This window comes from Arvicanthis niloticus, chromosome 11, assembly GCF_011762505.2.
Source record: "Arvicanthis niloticus isolate mArvNil1 chromosome 11, mArvNil1.pat.X, whole genome shotgun sequence".
Classification (NCBI taxonomy): Eukaryota; Metazoa; Chordata; class Mammalia; order Rodentia; family Muridae; genus Arvicanthis; species Arvicanthis niloticus.
In genome coordinates this window covers 64,176,865-64,193,156 of record NC_047668.1, presented here as the reverse complement: position 1 = coordinate 64,193,156, position 16,292 = coordinate 64,176,865, and the positions used below count along the sequence as shown (strand labels likewise).

At 39.2% G+C, this 16,292-nt stretch overlaps 1 protein-coding gene across 2 annotated transcripts in view; it reads left to right on the top strand.

Annotated features, from left to right (window-relative positions):
* Strn (striatin) overlaps positions 1-15,065 on the top strand; it is a 76,527-nt gene extending 61,462 nt beyond the window's left edge. The window contains exons 10-18 of one of the 2 annotated variants that reach the window (XM_034513963.2): positions 452-588; positions 3,150-3,325; positions 5,568-5,615; positions 6,877-6,998; positions 8,093-8,260; positions 9,945-10,085; positions 11,037-11,144; positions 12,219-12,305; positions 12,397-15,065. In XM_034513963.2, the coding sequence (XP_034369854.1) occupies positions 452-588; positions 3,150-3,325; positions 5,568-5,615; positions 6,877-6,998; positions 8,093-8,260; positions 9,945-10,085; positions 11,037-11,144; positions 12,219-12,305; positions 12,397-12,566 (1,157 nt within the window). In that variant the 3' untranslated portion in view covers positions 12,567-15,065. The remainder of the gene's footprint in view (positions 1-451; positions 589-3,149; positions 3,326-5,567; positions 5,616-6,876; positions 6,999-8,092; positions 8,261-9,944; positions 10,086-11,036; positions 11,145-12,218; positions 12,306-12,396) is intronic. The other variant, XM_034513962.2, reaches the window with a different exon arrangement.
* Positions 15,066-16,292: the final 1,227 nt, after the last annotated feature.

Below are 16,292 nucleotides of genomic sequence, written 5' to 3'. Positions count from 1 at the left end.
TATCATGAAATATCAAATAGAGAGAAAACTTACTTTTAGACTTATTTTCTATATATTGATAAAGGAAAGGACAGTAGATACTAGATGTGTTTCTCTTTTACTTTTCTAATTAGATGATGCTGATAGAAGGATAATATATGAAGAAGCAGTTTTTAAGATTTTTTTTTGGCTCACGGAATTCACTGTTTACAAAATTTCTTAACAGTAGTATAAGAGAGGTATAATCTCTCAGGCCTATAATTCCAGCACCTAGGAGGCCGAGACAAGAGAATTGCCTTTGTTTTGGGCCAGCCTAGGTTTGAAGACAGACAGACAGACAGACAGACAGACCAACAATTTCTAAAATAGATCAAGTAAAAATGTACACGTTCACTTAGCAGAGGTGTAATGCAAGCCAGTGAGACTAGTTGTGACCTGTTTAGATGTGTAACTTGGACTTTGTCTCCCTCAGTGGAAGCACTGACGTTTCCTCCTTCTTCTGGGAAGTCATTTATCATGGGAGCAGATGAAGCCCTTGAGAGCGAGCTGGGCCTTGGAGAACTAGCAGGCCTTACGGTGGCCAATGAAGCAGATTCACTAGCGTATGATGTAAGTAACAGCTTTGTTTTTTATACCATTAATTTGTTTGAAAATTTAATAGTTGAGTTTATAGAAGAAGATGGCAGAGGTAAAACGTTTCACAAGTATGGATCTTGGTTTAGTTTTAACCTCAAACTTTGCAAAGATGGATATAAAAATAAGCTAACATTTTCTAAATAACCTGGCGATCAGAGGTAGAGACTGCCTTTATCTCTGGTCACTAAACTGTGCATTGGTTTTAGGTAGGCACCCATGATGTACCGATGTCTTCCTTCTCTGCAGCTCCTATCCTGCCTCTTCAGTGCCTTCTCAGTGTGTGCTCCCTGTGGTGCCTAGCTTCTCTTCACTGCTGCATGCTCACTTTTTGTCTCCTTACCTTTACAACAGCGGTCCTCCAAATGACCTAGTTCATAATGTCTGGAGGCAGAATTTCCCACCGTGTACTTCTGTCTTTCCACCTAAACCACAAAGACATTACCCAGTAGCTATTTGAACTTGGACTTCTTTCTAAGGCAAACTCACTTTTTTCCTTCTCAGGAAAAATTGATATTATGTGTTTATCCTGTTTCCAAAGGTAGTTCTTTGTTTTATTAAACATGCCAGTAATCTGTTGCTATATTTTTTTTAAGTATTAAAATGAACTCTGGAATTTTTGCAGGTACTTTGTCTCATATTTCTTTGTCAGATTTTTTTTTTCTTGTAGGTTCTTTGGGTGTATATTATTGTTTCCAGTTCTGTGGGATTTCTGTGTGATTATATATGTCTCTTGTGTCTGTGTTTTTTGTAACTTTTTCTTTGATTCTTTTTTTTCCTTTTTTTGTTCCATTTCACTTATTTTTGTTTTATGTTATTCTTTAGATGTCTGTTTTCTCATGAGAGAGAGAGAGGAGGAAGAGGAGGAAGAAGAGGGAGGAAGGGAGAGCAGGGAGAGGGAGAAAGAGAAGAGGAGGAAGAAGAAGAAGAGGGAGGAGGGAGGAGAGAGAGAGAGAGAGAGAGAGAGAGAGAGAGAGAGAGAGAGAGAGAGAGAGAAAGAGAGAGAGATATGTTGATTGATTGATTCAGATGGAGAGGAAAGTGGGGAGGACCTGGAGGAATTAGTAAAGGGAATCTGTACTCAGAATATATTATGAAAAAAATATCTTTTTAATAAAGTAATTTTAAAAGCATCATCTTCTAATCTCTCTGTACCCAGAGTCTGGGTGTAGGGGTGTAGTCCTGGCTGCAAGTCTTAATTTAGCTGCAGTCAAGATGTTGCCATTGTCTGCTTTCTCTCTTGAAGACTTACCTTGGAGAAGGCCAGGCTCTGTCCCAGTTGTTGGCAGGCTGTGGTTCATTGCTGAAGACTTTCAGTGTTTTACCACAAAGAGCCCTTCATGCTGTCTTCACATGGCACCTAGTGTCCACACTTGAGTGTGTGTGGAAGGAAATGCAGCAGGGGTGTAGCCCAATGATGACCCTGGATCCTAAATCTTCCTCCTCAGCTCTGGGTGCTGGGATTGCAGGTGTGTGACACAGTGCTCAGCCATTGTAGCATTTTGTATGTCCAGTTTATAAATCTTGTTTCCATCTTGATGAAGAAAGTATTAAGTCTCAAAAACTGTGATCATAGTTTAAATTAACAAGCTGTCTTAGTTTGGGGCTGCATTGCTGAGATGAAACAACTCAACCAGAAGTGACTTGGGAAGAAAAGCGTTTATTCCACTTACAGTTGCACATTCCAGTCGATGGAAGTCAGTGCAGGAGTCAGAGCAGAGGCTGTGGAAGAACACTGGCTTGCTCACCTGCTTTCTTAACGCACACAGCACCACCAGCCTAGGCTGCCACTGCCCACAGTGAACTGGACTCTCCCACATCAATCATTCATCAAGGAAGTGCCTCACACTGGCTCACAGGCCAAGCTGGTGGAAGCATTTTCTCTACTGAGGTTCCCTCTTCCAAAATGACTCTAGTCATTGACACACTTGACATAAAACTAGCCAGGATGCAGGCGTAAAGAGAAAAACTCAGTGTTTCCTACCCCAGTTACACTTTCTTACAGTTTGAATTGAGTTAGTTCTACTAATTATTCATTCTTTCTGTCACTGTGACATAATAATTTGAAATAAGTACATGTTAGAAAGGAAGGCTTACTTGAGTTTCAGTCCATGTGGTTGTAGCTGTGGAAAGAAGCTCCTTGCTTTATGGTGTTAGGGGAGCAGAGAAAGGAGGTGGCTGGGTTCTGCTGTCTCCTACTGTCTTGGCTAGGCTCCATCTGCTTAAGCCTCTCCCCTCTGGAAAGGCCACAGGCTGTAGACAAAACCTTCAACACCCAGGCCTTGGGAGGATATTCAGAATCCAAACTAGCAATAGTAGAGAACTGTTTGGAGTTATTTACCTACATGTTAGATTAAATTACATTAACTATTCTTTGATTCTTTTATATTTCTTCCATGAAAACTGTTGCCACACATTGGAATTTTGCTAATTGGTTTGGTTGTTTACTTTAAAAGTATATTATTTTGAGAATTATACCATGTTATAGTTTAATAGCAGATCTGTGATCTCAGCCTGATCTTTTGTTTCTTTAATAGATAGCAAATAATAAAGATGCCTTGAGGAAGACGTGGAATCCTAAGTTTACTTTAAGGAGTCACTTTGATGGCATCCGAGCCCTTGCTTTCCACCCCATCGAGCCTGTGTTAATAACAGCATCAGAGGACCATACGCTGAAAATGTGGAACCTGCAGAAAACAGCCCCAGCCAAAAAGTGAGAATATCTACTAGCACTTAAAAAAAAAAGATTTTATTTATGTTATTTATCAACAGGAAAAGATATATTTTAAAAACAATTTTCTGTAATATTTCCCAAATATTTCTTCTTATTCTTTATTCGTTACCATTTATAGGTAGATCCTTCAGACAGTCTAATGCTAGGCTTGACATTTAGGAAAGAGTTGTATCTGGTGGTTCCCATGTGTTTGTAAGTGCTGATTACAGTCCGTATGCATAAGTGTTTTACGTGGTTCTGTAATGACGACTCTGTTAATGTAAAGAGACGTAAGTAGGAACACTTAGAATTAACAGCCTTTGACCTCAGTCTGGCCTATCATTTGCGGTTTTGATTTACAAAATGAAGAAGTGCTTAGGTACTTTTCTATGCTGACAACAAGTTTTCTACAGTAACCAGTTTGTCTGACCCGAAGGACACTGCTATACATACTTAGATGTTTGTTTTTGGCTTGGTGCTGTCTGAGTGACATCTGGCTTCATTAGCCCTCAAGTTAGACCAGATCTACTTGGCTAGGTCCTTCTGGAGCTCACCTTCCGTTGGTCCATCCATCATCCAGAAAGCTTTCATCAGCAGGGATCCTTTTGCTGTGTTAGGCACATGAGTACAGTGTACAGTGACACAGGACGCCCCATAAGTCGTGCTAGAGCTGCCCACTGTACAAGACACCAGTGGCATGGTGCTGTGAGTCATGCATGACAGTGCTTCCTACAGCCTGCGCAGAATGTTGGCCGAGGTTGTCAGAGGGCTCTTTCCCTCTGTGTGCCCTGCCTTTGCCTTTCTGAGTCTCAGCTCACAGTGTGCTAATTCTGGCTGCAGCCCAGTCACGTGAAGCTAAATGTAAATGTCTGATGTAGGAAAATAACAGAACAAATTAGCAAAAATATCTGTACTTGCAAATAACAATAACCTAGTTACCTTTAAGCTTCTGAGTGGTGTGAGGAGAGATAAGTACACCCACAAATCCCGAAACACGGGATAGGAAATAGTTCTTAACCGGTGTCTGTGATGAGTCCAGTTCTTAGTAATGAATGAACATTGGGCAGTGACTTCAGATCAAGTATAGATGTATTAACTTCACGAAAACACAAGGAAGGGAAAAGTGCCATTGCTGAAATCCTGCCTTGTGCAGAGTTCTCGCCTTCACTATTTTATATTTAGATTCTCATTTTTCTTTTTTTCTTTTTTTTTCCCCTGGGGGAATAACTAGGTTTATTATTAATGTACTACCCATAGACATAAGACCCAACATCCCCTTGACCCAACACGGAAGTTGAGAAAACATTAACAAGAAGAGCCTATGCTAGGAAGTCAGAGATCCTGTGATGGACGCGCTGTCTCTGCCATGGTACCCAGGAGAGAGTGTGAGATTCTTAAGGCTTCCAAAGCGTTGGGGAGTCCAGGATACTGCTTTGTAGAACCCAATGAGTATGGTGTACTTTTCCCAAGCCTTTCCTCCTGTGTACATGAAATTAATTCCTAGGCCAAAGTCTGACCCAGAGCTTCCTCCGACAATTATAGACCAAAAAGTGTGTTTCCATGACTTCATCTCAGATGTGTAGACCTCGAACAACTGCTTGAACTCCATCTCACTCCTTCAGTATAGAAGCCAAATCCTAATGTCTTCTTTTGTCATTCTGAGTGAGTCAGCCAAGGCCTCCAGAGTTAGGGCATGGTCTGTCTTGAAGTACTGTATTAGCTCCTGGAACTGCTCAGTGGTGCACCCAGAGTTGCTAGCCATGGAAGATAGACGCGGAGATGTCGCCATCTCAGTTTCTTCTATCTTTACCGCAGCTCACTTGAGTTCCCTTCTTCAGTTTCTAGGTTCTCATTTCTCAATGTTGAAGAGTTGATACTATCTAGACTTTCTGCTTTACTTTAAATATAGGATAATCTGAAGTTCAGAAATAATAAAAACTTCCCTGAAATAACTGGAAATCACATTCTGAAATTACCTTAACAGCCCATGTTCTGTTTTGGGAGTGACACTCTCCCTGAATGAACTGTAACAGTGTAAGAAGGCTGTGTTTGAGGTGTTGTACTAAGGTGGTAGTTGGTTGATGCCACTGAGGTGTAATTGGCATTAGGTGAGCCTCTGTGTCCTGAGGCTGAGGACCTTACTACCACAGAGTCTATTTCTGACCACGTGTTATGACAGTTAGTCATGCCATTCACTACTGAAGTGTGGCGCACTTACGCGTGTCTTCTTCCTCTGATTTAGGAGTACTTCTCTCGATGTGGAGCCTATCTATACCTTCAGGGCTCACAAGTAAGTGTGTGGGCTTTGGGTTTTTTTGTTGTTGTTATTTTGTTTTTGGTTTGTTTTTATCTTAAGCCAACATCTTTATGACACAGTTTTAATTGGAATATCATATATTCTTTCATATATGTAATTTAATATATTTTTTCTGTTAGTGTTGGGCTTTTTTTGTAAATGTCAAAGAACCTGGCAGATGAGATAAATACCAGTAGAGATCCTGGTATGTGCGCATCATAAACCGAAGTCAGAGCATTTAGGTTTGTTAGAAATGCTAGCGTTGGGACTGAAAAGATGCTTCAGCAGTTAAGGGTGTTTGCTGCTTCTCAGAAGACTGGAATTTGGTTCCCAGCACCCATGTGAGAGGACTCACAACAGCGTTTAAGACCAGCTCCTGGTGATCTGACAGTGCTCTTCTGACTTTTTTGGATATCCATGCAGAGATGACATATACACACACATACACAATTAAAAAGCCAAATAATTTTTAAAAGGAGTTCTCACATTTTTTTTCTTCTCTTCACATAGCTTACATAGAAATTACTCAAAGTCTGGGGATGTAGTTGAAAGTAGAAGGCTTGCCCTTTGGGTGTAAGGCCTAGGTACCCTCCTTAGGAGCACATGCTCACACACATGTTCAAACACATGCTCACACATGCTCACGTACGTGCTGCTTATATTTTTAACCAAGAGTTTGTAGTAGTAGTAGAAGAATATATTTTCTTGCTTCTACTTGCATATAAGGGGCATATCTTCTCTTGATGTTTCATACAAATTGATATCTTTTTATATAAAGAGTGGGAAAGTAAATATTTTTTCAGGTTTAGTAGGCTATATACTGTCTATTGAACTTTTTTAGTCCTCTTTATGGCTTTTGGTTTGGTTTGGTTTTTGCTGGGGATTGAACTAAGGGCCTTAATTTTTGTAACATATTTTTAGTTTTGTTGTGTGTGCTATTATTTTAAATTTAAAAGTATAAAAAGCATTCTTAGCTTAAGGCCTTGTACTAGGCCTACTAGGTGTTCTTAGCTTAAGGCCTTATACTAGGTCTACTAGGTGATTTTAGCCTCAAGGCTGTAATTTACTAACCTCCTGTGTAGCAAAGAAAGAAAAATGAATAGTACTTGAATAGTGTTTTTATTCACTGTTAACAAGCTGGAGAACAGAAAGGTATTTAGTAGTTAAATACCCTAAACGTTTGTAAGCTATATTGTAGAATTCATGCTGGTGATAGCAGTTTTGTTACCACGCATGGGTTTGTTTGGTGCCGCAGAGGTCCGGTGCTGTGTGTGGTGATGAGTAGCAATGGCGAGCAGTGCTACAGTGGTGGCACTGATGGACTGATCCAGAGCTGGAGCACCACCAACCCCAACGTCGACCCCTATGACTCTTACGGTACGTGCCTCACCAGAGTTCTGAATCAATGTTTCTATGTTAAGGGTGAAGTTATAGTTTAAAAATTAGTAAAGAGAAGCATGTCTTTATTTCATTCAAAAGGACTTCTGTAAATGCAGGAATCAGTGAGGTATAGAATGGGAAAAGTAAAAACGTGCTGTTATTGAGAAGAGAGTTCACCTCTGCAGTCTTACTGGACAGAAGTACTGCTTCGGTGACGTTTGCTTCTTCATCTTAGACATCTGCCTGGTACTTGAAACACTATAACTCACCTGTAATCATATTTCATCACTGTTTTAGACAAACAACACTGAAAGTAAATGAATACTGGCCTTACTCTCTTGGTCGGTTGTTAAATAGAAGAAGCTAATGAGTTTTAAAGTCCACGCCTCCAAAAATATTTATTATAAAGAGTCTCAAAGGTTAAGAAATGGCCTTTTGGCTATGTTTGGAGGTGTAGGCCTGAAATCTCTGAACTTGACCGGGAGAAGCAGAAGTGCTGTGAACATAGACCAGCTTGGTCTAGTTAATGAGTTCTGGCCCTGCTGACTGAGTTCTGTCTATCCTTCTCCACCCTCAGCACATACCTGTGTGGATACATGGACACATGGATTTGCATGCGCCCTTCCTTGGCTTTAAGAGCAGTGTTACTATGCCATGAATCCATGTTACATGCTCTCTCCAGATGTTACCATAAATTCTCTTGCAAAAACTCTTGAGAAATTGGCTGCTTTAGTTTTAATACAGATTTTTAATGTGTCATGTTTGTCATTAAAAATATTTTAATTTTACTACCAGTTTAACTACCAAAGAGAAGTAAAATCAGCAAATAAAATTCTCTCCTAACATTTATTTAAGAGGCATTAAAGTAGAGCTTTAAAAGCAAAGTTGTGCTTCTTAATTCTAATTTAGAATGGTCAAGCTCTGTATTTGTATACTTCCAAAACTGTAATTATGACAGCATCTCAGAAGAGGAATGGTAAATAGAGAGATTATATTACACTGTTCCCTGATGCTCTATTTTACGTTTAACATTGAACCGAAATGATTTTACAGTTTTTCCTCCTGGTTTTGCGCTTTCTTGTTTTACACAGATCCTTCAGTTCTACGAGGCCCTCTGCTGGGCCACACGGATGCGGTGTGGGGGCTGGCCTACAGTGCGGCACACCAGCGCTTGTTGTCCTGTTCCGCAGACGGCACTCTTCGCCTATGGAACACAACCGAGGTTGCACCAGCACTGAGTGTATTTAATGATAACCAAGGTACACTCCTTCAAAACTTGCAGATCTGAACATCCTACTCTAAAAAAGCAAACAAATAAATGATTCTGTGAACTCTTGATTGTATACATTTCTAAGGGTTTTTTTTTAGCAACAGTATTTTTATTTGAAATTTCAATGAATATATATTTTCTAAGACCATACCATTTGATGAGAACATGGGGTTTGAATTTTTAAGACTGAGATATAACTCATTTTCAGTGAAAATCATGAAAGGATTTGTTCTGACGCATCTGATACACAGCAGTCCTGAAACTGACACAGCTCTGGAGCTGGACATTTCTTCCTTTGGTAGATTGTTCCAGTGTGGGTCTTTTAGAAATAATTTCTCATGAACATTCATAGCTTTTCACTGTGGGCAGTAAAGACCTCGCAGAATTGCTAGGTTTAGGGTAGGAGTTTGTTATTAACTGATGTGAAATAACTAATGTTTTCCCAAGTGCTTATGGGACTTAGCAGCCTGGGCCACGGCGTGTGAGATGTCATTTGCTCTGCACCCTCACTCACCTCTGATGTCGTTCCGCCTCGTGTCAGCCTTCTGTGGGCCTGTGGTAGTGTGTCACTTGAGTTATAGTGTTGGGTTCTGTGACATCTCATTTGGTTCAGTTGCTCTTTACATTGTCTAGTTCTGGAGCTTCTGCTACAGATTCAGTTCTGAATTATTGCCTTGCTTTAGTTAGGTGTTGAACCAAATGAAACAGATTACTTTATTGTTATATTTATTCTGTTTGTTTGTTTTCTTGTGGTAGTGCCTTGCTGCATATCCCCAGTTTACCTTGAATTTATTGTGTAGTCCAGGCTGACCTCAGGTTCATTATCCTTGGACCTCAACTTCCCAAGTGCTCGGATTTAAGGGATATGGTACCACACTGGCTTTATCACTGTTTTTGGTATGAATAACTTCCAGGTTTAGTCCTTGATAATACCTTTTTTATGTTTGTGTGGTGATTGGCTAGACAAATATCCTAGCATTGTGTTACATTCCTTAGCCACAGAATACCTTTATCTTTCAGCAAAGGATATATATAAATCTTGAGCTGTTATGGCTTGCCTTTAGACTTTGAAGACTTAACCACATGCTAGGCAAGTGTGACACTCCTGAGCTGTGTCTCAGCCAGAGGTGGATTTGTTGTTGTTTTCTTTGCTTCAAGATGGATTTTTAAAATACAGAGTTCCCACTGTGTTATTCTATATCTTCCTGAAGTGGAAATGGAAGCTATAAAACTTACAGTTTATATGTTTTTATTTCTTCTTTCTTTTTTTTTTTTTTTTTTTTTTTTTTTTTGTTTTTCAAGACAGGGTTTCTCTGTGTAGCCCTGGCTGTCCTGGAACTCACTCTGTAGACCAGGCTGGCCTCGAACTCAGAAATCCGCCTGCCTCTGCCTCCCAAGTGCTGGGATTAAAGGCGTGAGCCACTAAGTTTGCATTCTATGAGTGTATTAGCACAATAATGGTAGGAAACATTTAACAGGTAAGGACAATAAAGTAGACTAAGGCTATAAGTTAGAAAGGAGTACTCTTTACTGAAAGGTTATAAAATAAGTTGTTTTAATGTTAAGCTTTATTTACTTAAGTTGGTCATACTTTGGTTTGTTTTGCCACATTTTGAGCATTTTGTCAGGTAGACTTTTAACTCTCATTCTCTTTGAATATTTCTGACTCTCAGAACTGGGAATCCCTGCTTCTGTGGATCTGGTGAGCAGCGACCCGAGCCATATGGTAGCATCGTTCAGCAAGGGATATACAAGCATCTTTAACATGGAAACACAGCAGCGAATTCTCACATTAGAATCCAATGTCGATTCAAGTATGTATACCAGTTTTTAAAAGTCTCTGTATTAGTTTTTAAACTTAATCAAAAGTATAACCACCATAGTCACTATAAAGAATACTTGAGTTATAAAGTGTGGTAGTGCCCAAGCCTGAGAACACATTTACTTTAAAACAGTTGATGTTGTTTTTGAACTTCAACACAGTCTAAGCAACCAAACCAAACAGCAGAAAAACCTCATACAAAGAACTTACTCCACATGACCAGGTGACATTTTCTGTTGTATATGGAAATAACAAACAGGGTATAGTAATTAATCTCGTTGAAAACTCTTAAAAAGTACACAACAACAATTATCAATATGCTACCTAAAAATTCAAAATCTGATGGTTTGCAAGATGATGGATTTTTTTCTATTATGTTGCAAAGCAGGAACAAGGAGCAATGGTATCTGTATTTTGATCACAACTGTGTGACTAGAACTCTGTGTGTAGAAGGAACTGAGGTTTAGCTTTGAAGATTACTTGTGTTCAAATGACGATAGAACTTTTTTGGTTGGTGTATTTGGTTTTGTTGTGAAACAGGGTCCCACTTTGAGTCTCTGGCCCAGAACTCTATGTAGATGAGATGCACTGCCTGTGAACTCACAGAGATCCTCCTGCCTCTGTGCCACCACCCCAGCTATTAGAACTTTATCAAGGTAGCAAATGTAGAGTGTTGTTGTCATCAGTGTTTCTAGGCCAAGTGTAAGATGGTGTCAGTGTGTAGCAGGTGGGAAAGAAACTTCTGACTGTTCATTGCCTGCGGCTGTGGGCTGCGGTGTAGCTCAGGTGACTCAATTACAACACTAAAACTAGAGCCGTAATTGGAGGGTAATTGACCAAAGCCAGACTAAAGTTGAATTGTTTATTTTTTTCTGCCTTTGTCCAAAAAAAAAAAAAAATTACTTTGACTAATCTGTATTGATTTTTAATTTTCCCTTTTTAGCAGCCAGTTCTTCCTGCCAAATAAACAGAGTCATCAGTCATCCCACCCTCCCGATCAGCATCACTGCTCATGAAGACAGGCACATCAAATTCTACGACAACAATACAGGTAAGAACTTACTGAGACTGAGTTGTGCTGAAGCAAAACCCACAGCAACAAGAACTAAAGCAGCAATAAGTGCCTACTAAAAGTAAGCTCATTGTGGGTGTCTGATGGTCGCTTCATAGTCACGGAGCAGTCACTGAGACACTGCAGCTGTTCTGTTCATTTCACTCATATCTCCTAAGACTGTCATACAGTAGGGAGTGGTTTTTAGTTTGTTTAATAGTAAGCAGAGAACTTATTCTAAAGCCCCAGACCTAAGTGCTAACAGAAACGTCTGCAACAGTCCATGAGGAGTGAGCGTTAACAGAAATGTGAAGGCAGAGGCTGGTGATTGTGTTTTACTTTAAATTGTTCAGTTATCAAACAGCTGTGTTCTCTTGTTCACTATTAAATAGCTTGATTTAGTGTTGTATATGAAAACCCTCCAGTCATTTGTTCTGTGTGCTTTTCCATGGGCCGATCATTTCTGTGTTAAACCAAGATTTGAGTTCTAACTGAACTGAGGCATGGCGCTTTCCCGGTTTTCAGTGGTCTGCATTTCAGCAGTTTACAGAAATGCACAGAGAGTTGAAATGGGAAGAAACTCGCGTGTGCAGCCATGTTTTTTTGGCTGTCTGTCTTTTTTAATATAGTCACTTGTGGTTGTGTTTAGTTGTTGGCAATTTAATCTTCATTCTTTTCTGTGTTATTTCACCAAAACTCTGTTTGTGTTTTTTTTCCTCTTCTTTTGTCCCGTTGAGTTTGAACTTTCTGTACTCCTACACTCATGTGGTTTGTAAGTAAAGGGTGCACAAAAAGATAAGTAATGTCCAACTCGTAATTAGTGAACATGTAAAACTCACTGAATTTGTTGTGGCTTAAAAGACAGAGTCTCATTCTGAAATTTAACCTGTTTTTACTTCTTGTTATTAACATGACCAAAGTCAAGACAGAGAGATGTGCTATTTGAACTGTGGAAAAGGTTGATCACGAAGTACACAGACGGGGTGACTGGGGAAACCAGGATAGTGTGGAAGTCAGCATATGATTAAGCTGAAGAAAATCATCAATAAAGAATAACACTTTCTTTTTCCAAAGGCAAACTGATCCACTCGATGGTGGCCCACCTGGAGGCTGTTACAAGTTTGGCAGTTGATCCAAATGGCCTGTACTTGATGTCTGGCAGTAAGTGCATTAGCTGTGGCTTATGTAGTTGTTCTTACCGTTTTTCATATTGATGTAATAGTTCCTTTCACCCTTCTTTCTTTTGCAATAGGTCATGACTGTTCAATACGCTTATGGAATTTAGAAAGTAAGACGTGTATCCAGGAGTTCACAGCTCATCGGAAAAAATTTGAAGAATCGATTCATGATGTAGCATTCCACCCTTCCAAATGCTATATAGCCAGTGCTGGAGCCGATGCCCTGGCTAAGGTCTTTGTATGATGTGGTGTATCAGCTTCACCTTGTAGCTCTTTATAAAAGTCAACTGCACAACAAGATACGGAAGACCAGGGCAAGAATCAGCTCGCCCTGCCTTTTTGTTCTGCTGAGGGAGCACAGAGAACTCTGTTAAAGTATAGTTTTGCAATTCGTATACTGTTTTCTAAAATTAAGGTTTGTTCAGGTTGCTGCAAGCTCAGCCAAACCTGTGAACCTGAAACTTTCAGATTTCCCCCCAAAGAGGCACTTTTATTTCTGAAGTTTTTTTTCTATTTCTCATTCGCTAGGCAGGCCTGAGCGGAACAGGTTTAGCGTCTCCCTTTTGAGTAAACAGGGCATGCTGTCATGGATAATTAGAGTTGAATGCTGGGAATGAGTAGAGTGGAAACCTAACTGTACTTCCACCCTGAGACATCTGCTAACCATGTTAGGTAGTCAGCTGTACAGTTGCATCTGCTCTACTAACCCCACTATGTAAAACGACCAGTCAGTGTTCAAGTGAGTTCCTACCACAGCTGTTCTTTCAGCCATTCTCATAAAGCACATGGCAAAGCATTTCACCTGTTAGGAAGAAAAGATGCAATAATATGTTAAGTATAGTACTATTCAGAAATGCTAAACAAATACTTAATTTGTAAGCAGATTTCTATATTGTATTACAATTTTGAAAGTAGATGCGGAGCCATTCTAAAGTTTAGCTGTGAAGCACTAACAGTCAAGAGTGTTAATGGAGTCTGCTTTTACTAAAGGCTTTAACTCATCTAGGTTTGAGATATTGTTTATCTTTAAGGGCAAACAGGGCGTATTTCTATAATTTGTCTAAAAATTCACCTCATTAATGTGGCATTTATAGTACTAGAGTTACTATTTCATATTGATAAAATTGACTTCCTAGTGACTTGAAAAAGGAGAAAACGGTTTCTTAGCATCCATTTCCTAACACCTGTATAACTGGTTCAAGTGATCCTCGCTGTTTCTTCCCTACCTTTAACAGTCGTGTTGTCTGATGCTTACCACAGTTTATAATTATTATGTCATGCAGCCCAAAGCATGTGGTCACTTCAGGCAGCTGCTTTTGCAGCTGTGCCTAATAAGGCAATGCACCCCAGAAAGTCCTTTACTACTGTCTCGAAAAGAACTCTGTAGAGATCTAGATGGAGACATTAGTGCCTGCGATGTCTACAAGGTTCTTTCTCTTCCCCTCCCCGCATTGTTCAATTGGAACACACATTTTAATGAACAGTTGATCAATACTGTATCTAGAGAAAACCATGTCCTAAAATGCTGGCTCTCACATTTATCTGTGAGCCATATGTGGCCAGCTTTTGGGAGTCTCGGAATCCTGCCGACTCACGTAGGGCAGTCCTCATACCCTTTACACCCTCTCTGCTTTTGTCCTAAATGACAGAGACCATTATAAATACTAATTCAAATTAATCCCCACCTTTTTACCAAAGTGCATACATCATGGGCTCTGTCTTAAAAATAGTATACCCATAAATATTGTGACCCATTAAAAGAATTCCATTGCCATAGCCATGGCCTTTCTAGTGATCTCTTCTTTGAAGTAGTATTCTCATGGTGATATGGCTAATAATTGACTTCTTAAAAATTTCTGCTCATCTACCTTTAGAATTCTCTAGGGCAGGCAGACTTTTGTTATAATATTATAAGACTTATGCTGAATTTCCCGGATTATTATATAGACATGCTGTAGTATTTAACACAACTACAGTTTATCTTTGTGCTTTGGTTAACAAGCAGGCTTAAGAGAATGATTGGTAAATGCAAGTGAATTAAGTTACACATAACTACCAGGTAAATGCTCACGTTTTCATGTAGATAGAGTTTTATGTTGTGGTGTAAATTCTTCCATTCTTTGTAAAATTAACAAAAGGATTTGCTAACTTAATATCTGTAGAATATTAGAAGATTCCAGTCAGTCAGAGGTGGCATATTTATGATGGCTGAGCACAGTTACTCCGTCAGTTACTTTCCAAAGTCTTCAGTATATGCCACTCTTGTCACCAACACTCCAAAACCTAGGAGAATCTGCCCTGATCGTTCTGTGCCTCGTGATTTAAGTTTTCCTGGGAAATAATTCTAAGATAGGCAGAGTGTAATACAAATGACAGAACTGTTGAAAGTTTTTTTAGGAAGTGTGCTTTGTGCCACTGAAGACTGCACATAGAAAGAGATTCTTCTAAGCCAGTCCTGTTTGCTGTCACCCTAGACATGAGCCAAAGCCGTCTTCAGCTGGTTGGTAGCATGCACGTGTGTTTGACTTTCCCCATCCTATTGAAAAGTCACAAGATGAACAAATTCCAGATTCAAAATCCTTGAAATACTTTGATGAATATTTACCAGATTGTAAATGTTTTGGGTGGGCTGTTTTGGAACATGAAGATCAACAGGTAGGTTAGGTCCCTGCCTTACTTTCAGTGCTGTGGATATGTCTCTGGGAGCTTACAGTGCTTCTCAAATGCAGCTGTCACTGGAGCTCATTTACTACTCAAACCATAGACAAATAAGTGATGTAATGACCTTCAGTATTTTTCTATTGAACAAAGTTATCAATTTTTGCCATTAAACAGATAATTAGTTATGCAAAGTATTTAGCTTTTGTAATCATTTAGTTGTAACTAAAAGGGGGAACTTGAACTGTATCACTGATAATGAACTTTGTGAGAAATTATTTGTTTATCTGACTTCCATTCCTTCAGTATTCTTGCTATAATTTTCTTTTGGAGATAATGATTCTTTATTTGAAAGATGTCTAAAATGTATGTATATTTTATAAATATATATTATATATATTATAGGGATATATATAATATATAGACTATATATATCTATCTAAACCATGGGTGCATTTTACTGTTTGTGTCTTCACTTTGGGAGGTAGTATACTCATAAGTTGATGAGTCCGACGAGTGTTGTGCTGTTTGCTTTTACAGTATAATATATAGTTCCAAGTGTTTAAATACTGTATATACTATATTCATCATAGGCTAGCATGCTTGTTTTAAAGACTGTCATTCTAGTTTATTAAAATCTGAATGTAAGAAAACCTGGCTATTCAAATGTGAATTGAAAAAATTCCATTATCAGAACTGAACTATTTCCATTGAACATTCAAGCTTTTTAACAAAATGTGTCATTGAGAAGGCAATAGCTAGAAAGTGAGAGGTGCCTTTTAAAAATTCCTACAAATGCAGCCTTACAGTGAGGGTGAAGATTGAATCTGTGTCAAGGGGTGGGAGGGGGAAGAGACAGTGTGAGAGAGAGTGTGTGTGTGTGTGTGTGTGTGTGTGTGTGTGTTTGCCAACCTGTGAAGATCCTGATTTGTGATTGTCAGTGTCATTTAATGTATCGATTCTACTTCCAGGACTTGAGGGGGCATTTCTGCATAGTCGCTGTGCTCCTGGGAGCACTTGCTGTGCTGTCCAAAAGATTTGAATGTGAACTCCTAGAAAATTCAGTAAAGAATAAATAGCTGTTTTTTTTTTTTTTTCATTAAAATCAATTTCAGGTAACAAATTATTGGTTCCCCAGAACTATGGGATCCTTGTTGATATTGTAATTTTTTAAAGCTTGACTTTTTAGTGCTCCATGTGTTTCCCCTGTTCACAAGATGATGAGGATTGAACTAGTAAAACTCGCTTTTAGATGAAACACTTGAACTAACTAAACTCCACCTAACAGTAGTCTTGAGTTGAAATGGCCTCA